Genomic DNA, 9,991 nt, shown 5'->3' with positions numbered 1-9,991 from the left:
CATCTTAGCTACCTGTTGTAATCGTAGTAATCACAAAAATCTTGCTTTGTCAATAAAGTCACCTGATGTCATTCGTTTTCATGAAAAAATGGCAATTTGAAGCAACAGTTGGGCATGCAACTAAGTTTAGACAATTTCAACTATGCAAATGAGAAATGACCTCCAATGAATTAAAGGAACAGTTACAAATTTTACTCATCCTCAGGCCATCCATGATTTAAAGGAGTTTGTTTCTTCAGTTTAGCCTTAAATCACTTGCTCACCAATAGATCTTCTGCAGTGAATTGGTTTGTAAGAAACAAACCTATCATAAAGGTGTTTTAACTTTAAACTATCACTTCCAGCTAAAATACCAATAGATCCTCATCTTCGTACTGTCACTTGTCTTTCTCACCCAGATCTGCAAGAGAGTCGAAATCCAAGACAAAGCACTTCAGTATTTATCCTGCACCACCTTCTTCCAGCATCCAAATTAATCCCAAACAGTGATTTGTACTCCAAAGCCACTGGCTCAGCATGTAAAAGTCCAGATCTATGCAGTGTGCTACTGGTGCTGGCATTAAAAGGATGCAAATGAGACAAAAGCTATTGGAAAGACATCCTTGTACAATTTGATATGGATGCAGATGACAATAAATGAGAATTTTCCTCTTCTGGCCCTCCAACGCTGATGCACTTGGGCTGATCTCAATAACCTGCTGTTTATTCCCCCTCTGAGCAGGTCATTAGTTTGAACAGCACAGTCATTTGTTTAGCACCAATCAGAGGAGAGAATCAGACACAAACCTCATTGGTCCCCACAGAGCTGATGACACAGCTGATCTTGGTGTTCTCCTTGGACTCCAGATAGATTGCTTGACTTTTATGGTACCTGAAACAATATCAGCATTGGTCATTTGAGATCCTCTAGACTGAAAGACCATTAGAGAAAATTCCCTTCAGGGGCATGTTCTCAGTCGGGTACTGTATGTGAGCTCATCTCCTCACGTACTGCCACTGAAAAGCAATATTTAGGCTTAGAGGGTTTCCCAAAAATGATCATTCTGTCATCATTCTCTCACCCTCGTGAAATTTCCACACACAAGAATTCTCTTATATGCAATTATACATGCCTAAAATTAAATTATTTCCTTTTAAAGGGAGCAATTATTTTAAAATACAGCATCCTGAAAAAGGGACGCTTCTCTTTTTGCTGAGTAGAAAGAAGATTTTCTGCATTATTTTTAAGTACACATATTGCATTACACTCAATACAGAACGCAAACTCACATTCACAATTCAGGTAAAACATGATTTATTTTACCGTGCGGCAACAGCAAAGATTGAGCAGCAAGGAAAAAACTGGTTCTTAAGAGTCACTGTTTGTGAATCACACATACCGCAAGCATATCGTATGCATGCAACCCGCTGAGGAGGATAACTTAAATGTTTCTTGCTATTAGTTTAATCTTTTTGTTACATCACATTGAATACAGACTGCAAACTCACTTTTACAAGTCAAGTAAATTATGATTTATTTTGCTGTGGGCACAAAAGCAATGCAATAGTGATGGTTGCCTTAGCAAACGCCACTAATTAGAGAGGGAGAGCTTGTCATCTCTTAAAACACAGAGCAAAAGTAGCCTGTGGCTTCAACCTTCTCACATAAACATCCTCTGGAAAAGTTGAGATAGCAGCATAACTCTCCACTCGTTATTAAAAAGCAGAATAAAACTGCATTTAATGTACATGTAACATTATACGTTTAATGCCCGCGGTATCACCCTAGACCACATTTCCTCCTCCGCTCACTCGCTCCTCATCTGCACGCAAATATTCCCGTTGGATTGCATTGCTGAAAGCTACGGCAGCCCACTGTCTAAAGGGCACGACTGGATGAATGCATGCTGACACACTCATAAAAATCCAGAGGCATTCCTGACATTTAATGTCACAAACGCACAAGACAGAGTAATCTTCAGACCTCATCCTAAACCACAAGCTTCCTGTGCACGATGATCACACAAACAATGAAATATAGATTTATATAGTCTTTACAGAGTATTGCATGTCAGAATATGCGGATCATCATGTCCACGACGTTTACATTATTAAATATCATGACACAGACAGCGGTAAATACCATGTCTGCAATGCATGACCTGAATCCTGCCACAGATGTTGCCTTGTTTAAAGAAACTACATCACATGCACAACCTTATGTACACAAAGCTAATGAAATAACAGCTTAAAGGAGTAACTGAGATATTAAAGAGAACACCTTCTTACAGCCCAAACACAATATAAATCTGAACGATTTATGCAATTAAGAAATTCCTTAAATAACCTCTTCTGCATTCCATACTATTTTAATGGCAGAATCATTATACAAATTTGTAAAAAAAAAAAAAAAATTAATTATGCATACAAATAAGCCTTTATAATTATTACAGACAGATAGATAGAACGATAGATAGAACTACAGAACGATAGATAGATAGATAGATAGATAGATAGATAGATAGATAGATAGAACTACAGCACGATAGATAGAACGATAGATAGATAGATATATAGATAGATAGAACTACAGAACGATAGAACGATAGATAGAATGATAGATAGAATGATAGATAGAACGATAGATAGATAGATAGATAGATAGATAGATAGATAGATAGATAGAACTACAGAACGATAGATAGATAGATAGATTGATATAGATAGATAGAACTACAGAACGATAGATAGAACGATAGATAGAATGATAGAACGACAGATAGATAGAACGATAGATAGATAGATGGATAGATAAATAGAACTACAGAACAATAGATAGATAGATAGATAGATAGATAGATAGATAGATAGATAGATAGATAGATAGGTAGAACTACAACAGATGATAGATAGATAGATAGATAGATCGATAGATAGATAGATAGATAGATAGAACTACAGAACGATAGAACGATAGATAGAACGATAGATAGAACGATAGATAGATAGATAGATAGATAGCACGATAGATAGATAGATAGATAGATAGATAGATAGATAGAGAGATAGATAGATAGATAGATAGATGCTCTAAGTCTGTCTTGTCTCAGTTTAGTCCAGCTCTGTGATGTGACTTTGTTCTTTATGTAACGGTAATATAATAGAATTGAAAATCAGAAGGACGACTCCGCCATCTTGTGGTCGGTATAAAATACTAGAGAGTGACTGTAAGATTTCTTTAGGTTTTAAAGGGATAGTTCACACAAAAGATATTTTGAAGATTGCTGGTAATCAAACAGTTGGTGGTTGCCATTGACTTCCATAGTATTTTTTTTTCCTACTATGGAAGTAAATGGCAACCACCAACTGTTTGATTACCAGCAATCTTCAAAATATCTTCTTTTATGTTCAACATAAGAAAGCAACTCATACAGGTTTGGAACGGCATGAGGGTGAGTAAATTATGACAGAATTTTCATTTTTGGGTGAACTATCCCTTTAAGGTCTTGCAAGAATCGGAGGGTCAAGGTTTGGATGGCAAGCATACACAATTATCTGGAAGAAGCTGTAACTACACCATTAAATTAAACCAACATTACTTAGTCGCTGACCTCATAAATACGCAAATCAGCATGTCATGCCAGACTTAAGAGATATACAGTGTGACATCTAAAGAACTGAACAGTGTAATGAAGTATGAACAGTGTGAATCACAATAACCCAGAATTACAAGTACCTGGGGTTAGAAAAGTGTGAAAAAGCCCAGTAGAACGCAGAGAAACTTACCATCTCTTATCATAGTAGAGTTTGCCCTCCTCTATCCGTGCCTCATAACGCTGGGATGGGACGTCCACTGGAGTTGACGGGAGGTGCTCCACTGGAGAAGACGGGGACACTGAAAAACATCACACACATTCATTTTCAATTCATTTTAAAGCCTTTGTGGCTAAAATAAACTGATCTGACGAAGTATATGGGGAATCACCTCTAAAAGACAAAACGTCCGTACCTGGTCTTTTCGGAGATTTAAGCTATAAAGGAAATAAAGCAAATAAGGAAGATTGTTTTGATTTTCTTCAGCAATCTCAGTTTTTTTAAAAAACGACAGACATGGACAATCAACGTGATATCTTGGTCAAATCAGCAGTAAATCCAATAGTATGTCAGAGTCAAAAAAATATTTTCTGTTCTATTTACTATTTTTTTTTTCTTGGTTTGCAGCTTTTTTTTTTTTTTTTTTAAACAGCCAATTTCTTCTTATCACCAAGTAATATATGAATTTTCTCATATATCACTTTGATTAATAAAACACAATGACATTTTCAGGGGATTCTACTTTTTATTACCTAATTGAGAGCTTTTAGGAAAAATAAATAAATAAATAAATAAATAAAGATCCTTTCTTCAAAGCCAAGACGTGAGGCATGAAGACTTTCATTGCATTTTCATGAAATGGAAATTTTGATGAAACTTTTTCTATCACACTTTTTCCTCATCTCATAGCCTGCAAACGAATATGCAAGTGCATTACAATTTGATTGACAATGGTATTGCTGTAGAATAAGACATATTGAAAATTAGGCTAAAAAGTACTATAATACTGTATCTGTGAGGCAGTGAAATTTGTATTTAGCTAGGCTTCATGGAGCCAATTACAGTCTTGCTGAGACGTAACCCTACCTTGTTTAATGTTCTTAGATCCTCCATGATCTGTTCATCAGTGAGTAAATAGTTTAACTGAGGTGAGGAGAGTTAAGAAAGCCTACTTAATATAATGAACTCTTAAAGGTGCAGCAGCAATAACAGCCTGTTTAATACTAACGGTCATGCATTCCATTGTTTTTGGTGCCAAAGAGTTTGACTAGCACTAGAAATGGACTTCAGGGAATTAAATGCCATAGAATGCTACAGATGCATAAAAGATGAGCCCTTGTTTTCAGTGCATGTGCTCGGTCTTTAAAGCTAGGTTAAGGATATCAGGTGGAGGCTTTCTCCGCTTGTCTGGAATGGGCACAGGGTCATTGGGTCGTCTCCGGAGCTTCCGGGTCATAATAGGTTTCATCTCCATGGAATCTAAACAAAAATTAGAAATTGTCAAGGCTGTAATAGTCAATCTTTTTCATACAACTGCAATGAATGGCAACTAAGGCTTTCAACCTTCAAAAAATGATGAAAGAACAGCATAAAAATATAAATGAAGTGTCTTCTGAAGTCATACAATAGCTTTGTGTGACGAACAGACCAAAATGCAAGTATTTTTTCACTGATAATTGCCCTCTACAGCGAGTTAACCACTGTGACTGGATCATTGAGTCTGTGTATTGAACTCGTGGACCTGTGAACAAATCATTCAGTTTGCTTTTATAAATCAGAACAACGATTCTTTGACTCAAAAGAACGATACATTTACGAACAGGACATTGCTACTTCTTTTGCGAATTCACCAAAGAGTGATACTTTTATGATGCTTTTTTTATTTTTTTTATCTTTTTGAAGCTTGAAAGTCCCTTAGTCTTTGTTCACTGCATGGAAAAAAACATGTTCTTATTGTGTCCTGCAGAAAAAAAGTAATTCAGGTGTGGAATGGCATGAGGGAGAAATTATAAGTTTTTGGGTAAACTACTGCTTCAGGTTTTTTTTTTTCTTTTAACACAAAAGAGAATAGCTAAACATTCAGCTATAGGAACGGGATCTTATTCTCGACAACAGCAATATTAAGAATGCCTTGCAAAAACCCCTCCCGGGTTGCACGTTTCTATCTGATCTCTGTGTTTTACTTTCTCACCTCCTGTCAGCTCCATAGTTAATTTCTCATTCTCAATCATCTTCTTCTTCTCCTCCAGCTCTGCAATAAGATTTTCCTTCAGTTCCACTTTCTTATCGTCAAATTCCTTCACCGCTGCTTTTTTCTCTTTGATGTAGTTCCTCTCCACCTGCTCTGTCTACAAGACATTTAACATTAATTAACCTGTCACAGCTGTTCAAAAATCCACAGATACACAAAATGTATAATTTGCAGCTTACCTCAAGTTGTAGAAAGAGGTCTGAGAAGATAAAGAGATGGGAGGAGAAGGACAGAAAATGAGATGAGCATTAATAACGTAATGTTGGCTCTTGAAATATTGACATTGACATCGAGAAGAACAGCTTTATTATATATGATCTTTACCAGCGCTACGAAGTCTCTCTTTATACTGCTGATCAAGCTTCTTCATTCTCTTCTGGTACTCCTGCAGTGTGCCTGTGGAAATGCGTAGGTATGGAAGTGATCTCATTTTTTATCCACAGTGATGTACTGTACATTTATTACAGGAACAATCTCACTGGAATAAGCTGTCCGGATCAGGAGCACAATGGTGATAGATTACCTCTTATATGCTTTGAACCTATCAGCCCAGTGCATTAACGACTAGTCTACATCACCTTGTTAGACAATTATCAACATATTTCTCAAAAAAATATTGACATTTTTTACGGGTATCACATGGAGCATTGTAATCGGTTTAAAAGTCCAATCCGAATGAAAATGCTCAATGTAAACACCTCAGTCGGAATAAAAAATGCCCAAACTGAATGAAATTGTAATCGGTTTGAGAGGCGTGGGATAAACCTTTCTATAAACCGAGCGAAATTAAAATTCTGCCATGTAAACGCGCTAAACCGATTACTTTGCAGCATTCTGAAATTTGGGGACACCGACACTACAGAAGAGACTGGGAAATAGTGGAGGTAGAAGTTCAAATTTAAACTATACAGTAGGGCTGCACGATAAATCGAAATGGAATCGAGATCGATTTACTTCACAGAGCCGTAGTTCACTGAGAAGCTATGCAAACAGCTGTCATTATCGCGAACGATTTCAGAATCGCGCAATAAAATCTTCTGCGATTTTTTTGCGTAACTTGTCAGTGAACTACGGCTCTGTGTAGTAAATGCTGCTCCATCTGAAAGCACGTGATGATGATTTACTGCTGGTTACAGAACCGGCTTTACTAACAAAATGCGCATGACAATCGCATTCGATTAATCGTGCAGCCCTACTATACAGTTATACATTTTCAGCTTTTCAGCTTAGAAACAACACAATGGTGACAGTATAGCTCAATGAAAATAAACAACTTGACCGAAATTTGCCTTTGTCATTTGTATTTATTTATTACAGATTCATAATGACCAATTCTGCTTGAATTTATAAGTGCTCACGCCATGAATAATGTAGGCTACAAAAACTAGGCTATTTGTGATAACAAATCACTCTCCCTGATCATAAAGCAATGCTCCTTTGATTTATTGTTCAGCAACTCTTGGTAAGAAATCATTTATTTGTTCTATTTAAGTACAGTAAAACTTTTTTGTATCACAATACGATTCATTTCAGAGGCTCGTACTTTATCCCTAAATGCTTTAACATTAAGAAATCATGACGATATGATGATACGTGTTGATCAACTGGCTGAGATCAAGCTATATTGTGTCTATTATTTTATCTGATAGATATATCTGTGCAACTTACGTTATTAGAAATTGCAAACGAGAAATCAATTTGGTTCTGTGTGTGGTACGATAGCCGTATAGAAATTAAATATAATTTCTATGAATGTGTATGTGTTCTGGCCACATGACTGAGTGCTCGAATGAACGCAAGGGATTCAAATAATATTAGTCAGTTTATTCTAAGCAAGCGCAAGCAGCTATTAAAAATATTAACGCAAAAAATGCGGGCACAACATTGTTGTTTACAGGCTGTTTAATATTTTAATAAGAACATGTGAAAACTAATAATGTTAGGGTGTATGTGCAACACCCTAATAGTTATATTAAAGTTAATAGTAATTAAACATGTTTTTGTTTTTTTGTTTTAAAAGAAAAGCATAGTTATTTTTTACTTATTATGAAACTGTTGATGTACAGTAACATGTGTAAATAAAAGAAAATATAAATTCTGTGTACTTTTGCATTTAAACTTTCATTATTAAAGTGCTTGACTCAAAAAAAATTAATTGTGCATTTCTAAAAATAATAATTTCAATAGTGAATATATGTATTTCCAGTCACCTTCTTGCAGTTGTTGAAGCTGTCTTTTCAGCGATGCCAGTTTGTCTTGATACATCCTGAAATCAAGACATAAACACAACATCTCAAAGAAATGATCCAGTTTTATTTCATAACATGCAACTGAAATCAGAAATGTGTCATATACGTTATTTTCACAGGGCTTTTCATTATGATAGATTTGTGTGCGTTTGTCATGAATAAATGAATACTTACTGTTCTTTGATTTCAACACAATCGTTCTCATCATGTTTGGCCAGATCTGTTTCACTGGCATCTTCTGTGTCTATAACAAACAATATAGCAATACATTAATTATACACTATAGGATAAGACATGACTCTCTTGCACAAAACCCAAACTTGACCCCACTGAACTCCTTTTGGGATGCCATAGAGTTTATTGAAGTGATAACTGCACATATACAGCACCATCTAGTGGACATACATGGCAGTTTCATCTCATTTTTAAGACATATCTTTTACTCTCTAGCCTTTCCTATGGAAGCCCATTTCCGCACGTAAGAAAAAAAAAGTCAAAATTATGACTAAGTCGCAATTATGAGATAAAAAGTCAAAATTATGACTTTAAAAAAGTCGAAATTGACTTAATGACTTTATAAACACATTGGTCACAGGAAAGTGGTCTATAATGATAAACGGGAAATTCTGAAACAAGTTAATTTGGCTTAAAACAGTTTGGAGGACCAAGTTCAACACACCCTTTATTAATAAAGCATATACCATACAATATACAGACAAGCAGAATATAGCCCAGAATATGAGCGCAACACGCTGAGTTGCACGTTAAGCGTTTTCTTGGGGTAGAACATTAAATAAATAAAAAAATATATTTTATATATAATATATACACACTTTATTCTTTATAAGTTTTCTATGGGACTGGGAGGAAAGCAGTTAAATTCAGCGCGGTGCGTTCATATTCCGGGTTCATCTGCTTGCCTTTTAATAAATTTGAATAATCTGAATACTAGATGTGTTTTTTTATATCACTGTCTGCTTCCACTAAGCCACGTTAAGCGTTTTCTACCCCAAGAAAACACTTAACGTGCAACTAAGCGTGTTGCGTTCATATTCTGGGCTATATTCTGCTGCTATGTACTGGACCTGGTCCTCCAAAATGTTTTTAGCCAAATTACTTGTACTTTTTAATAATGAAATCACAGCCGAGTCTACCAGAAAGACTCTTACAGCAGGCCTGCCATATAGGAGAAAGACTAATATATGGACAAAGTAGTATATAACTGACTACCAAAACTTGCCATTTTATTCCTTGGGATTACTTTGTGGGAAATGTGTTTTCTAATGTTTTAAAGAATAAGTACAAATTAATGTTACTAAAGAGGTCAGTAGCATTCATTACATTGCCATGAGTTTCATACATACACTACCGCTCAAACGTTTGGGATCAGTAAGACTTGTAATGTTTTTTAAAGAAGTCTCTTCTGCTCATCAAGGCTGCATTTATTTGATCAAAAATACAGAAAAAATCTAAAGTAAAAGTAAGTAAAAGTAATCTTGCAAAATGTTATTACAATATAAAATAATGGTTTCTATTTTAATATACTTTAAACTGTAATTTATTTCTGTGATGCGCAGCTGTATTTTCAGCATCATTACTCCAGTCTTCAGTGTCACATGATCTTCAGAAATCATTCTAATATGCTGATTTATTATCAGTGTTGAAACTGTTGCTGCTACATATTGTTTTGAAACTGTGATACTTTTTTCAGGATTCTTTGATGAATAAAAAGTTAAAAAGAAGAGCATTTATTTAAAATAGAAATCTTTTCTAACAATATACACTACCGTTCAAATGTTTGGGGTCAAAATCAAAATTAATTTTTAATTTAAAAATAAATGTTTATTCTTTCTTTTTTTTAAAGAAATTAAAACTTTTATTCAGCAAGGATGTGTTAAATTGATACGAAGTGATAGCA

The 9,991-nt window shown here is 35.2% G+C and overlaps 1 protein-coding gene across 1 annotated transcript in view; it reads right to left on the bottom strand.

Annotated features, from left to right (window-relative positions):
- Positions 1–354: 354 nt before the first annotated feature.
- LOC107656807 (sin3 histone deacetylase corepressor complex component SDS3-like) overlaps positions 355–9,991 on the bottom strand; it is a 12,964-nt gene continuing 3,327 nt past the window's right edge. The window contains exons 2-11 of the mRNA XM_016444753.1: positions 8,248–8,317; positions 8,035–8,090; positions 6,149–6,220; positions 6,004–6,023; positions 5,765–5,921; positions 4,957–5,052; positions 4,660–4,721; positions 3,965–4,010; positions 3,766–3,874; positions 355–400 (exon numbers count right to left, since the gene is read on the bottom strand). Of these exons, the coding sequence (XP_016300239.1) occupies position 400; positions 3,766–3,874; positions 3,965–4,010; positions 4,660–4,721; positions 4,957–5,052; positions 5,765–5,921; positions 6,004–6,023; positions 6,149–6,220; positions 8,035–8,090; positions 8,248–8,317 (689 nt within the window). The 3' untranslated portion in view covers positions 355–399. The remainder of the gene's footprint in view (positions 401–3,765; positions 3,875–3,964; positions 4,011–4,659; positions 4,722–4,956; positions 5,053–5,764; positions 5,922–6,003; positions 6,024–6,148; positions 6,221–8,034; positions 8,091–8,247; positions 8,318–9,991) is intronic.

This window comes from Sinocyclocheilus anshuiensis, unplaced genomic scaffold, assembly GCF_001515605.1.
Source record: "Sinocyclocheilus anshuiensis isolate Anshui unplaced genomic scaffold, SAMN03320099.WGS_v1.1 scaffold1136, whole genome shotgun sequence".
In the NCBI taxonomy this organism is placed as follows: domain Eukaryota; kingdom Metazoa; phylum Chordata; class Actinopteri; order Cypriniformes; family Cyprinidae; genus Sinocyclocheilus; species Sinocyclocheilus anshuiensis.
The sequence above is the reverse complement of the archived record's forward strand: the minus strand, read 5'-3'. Positions and strand labels throughout refer to the sequence as shown.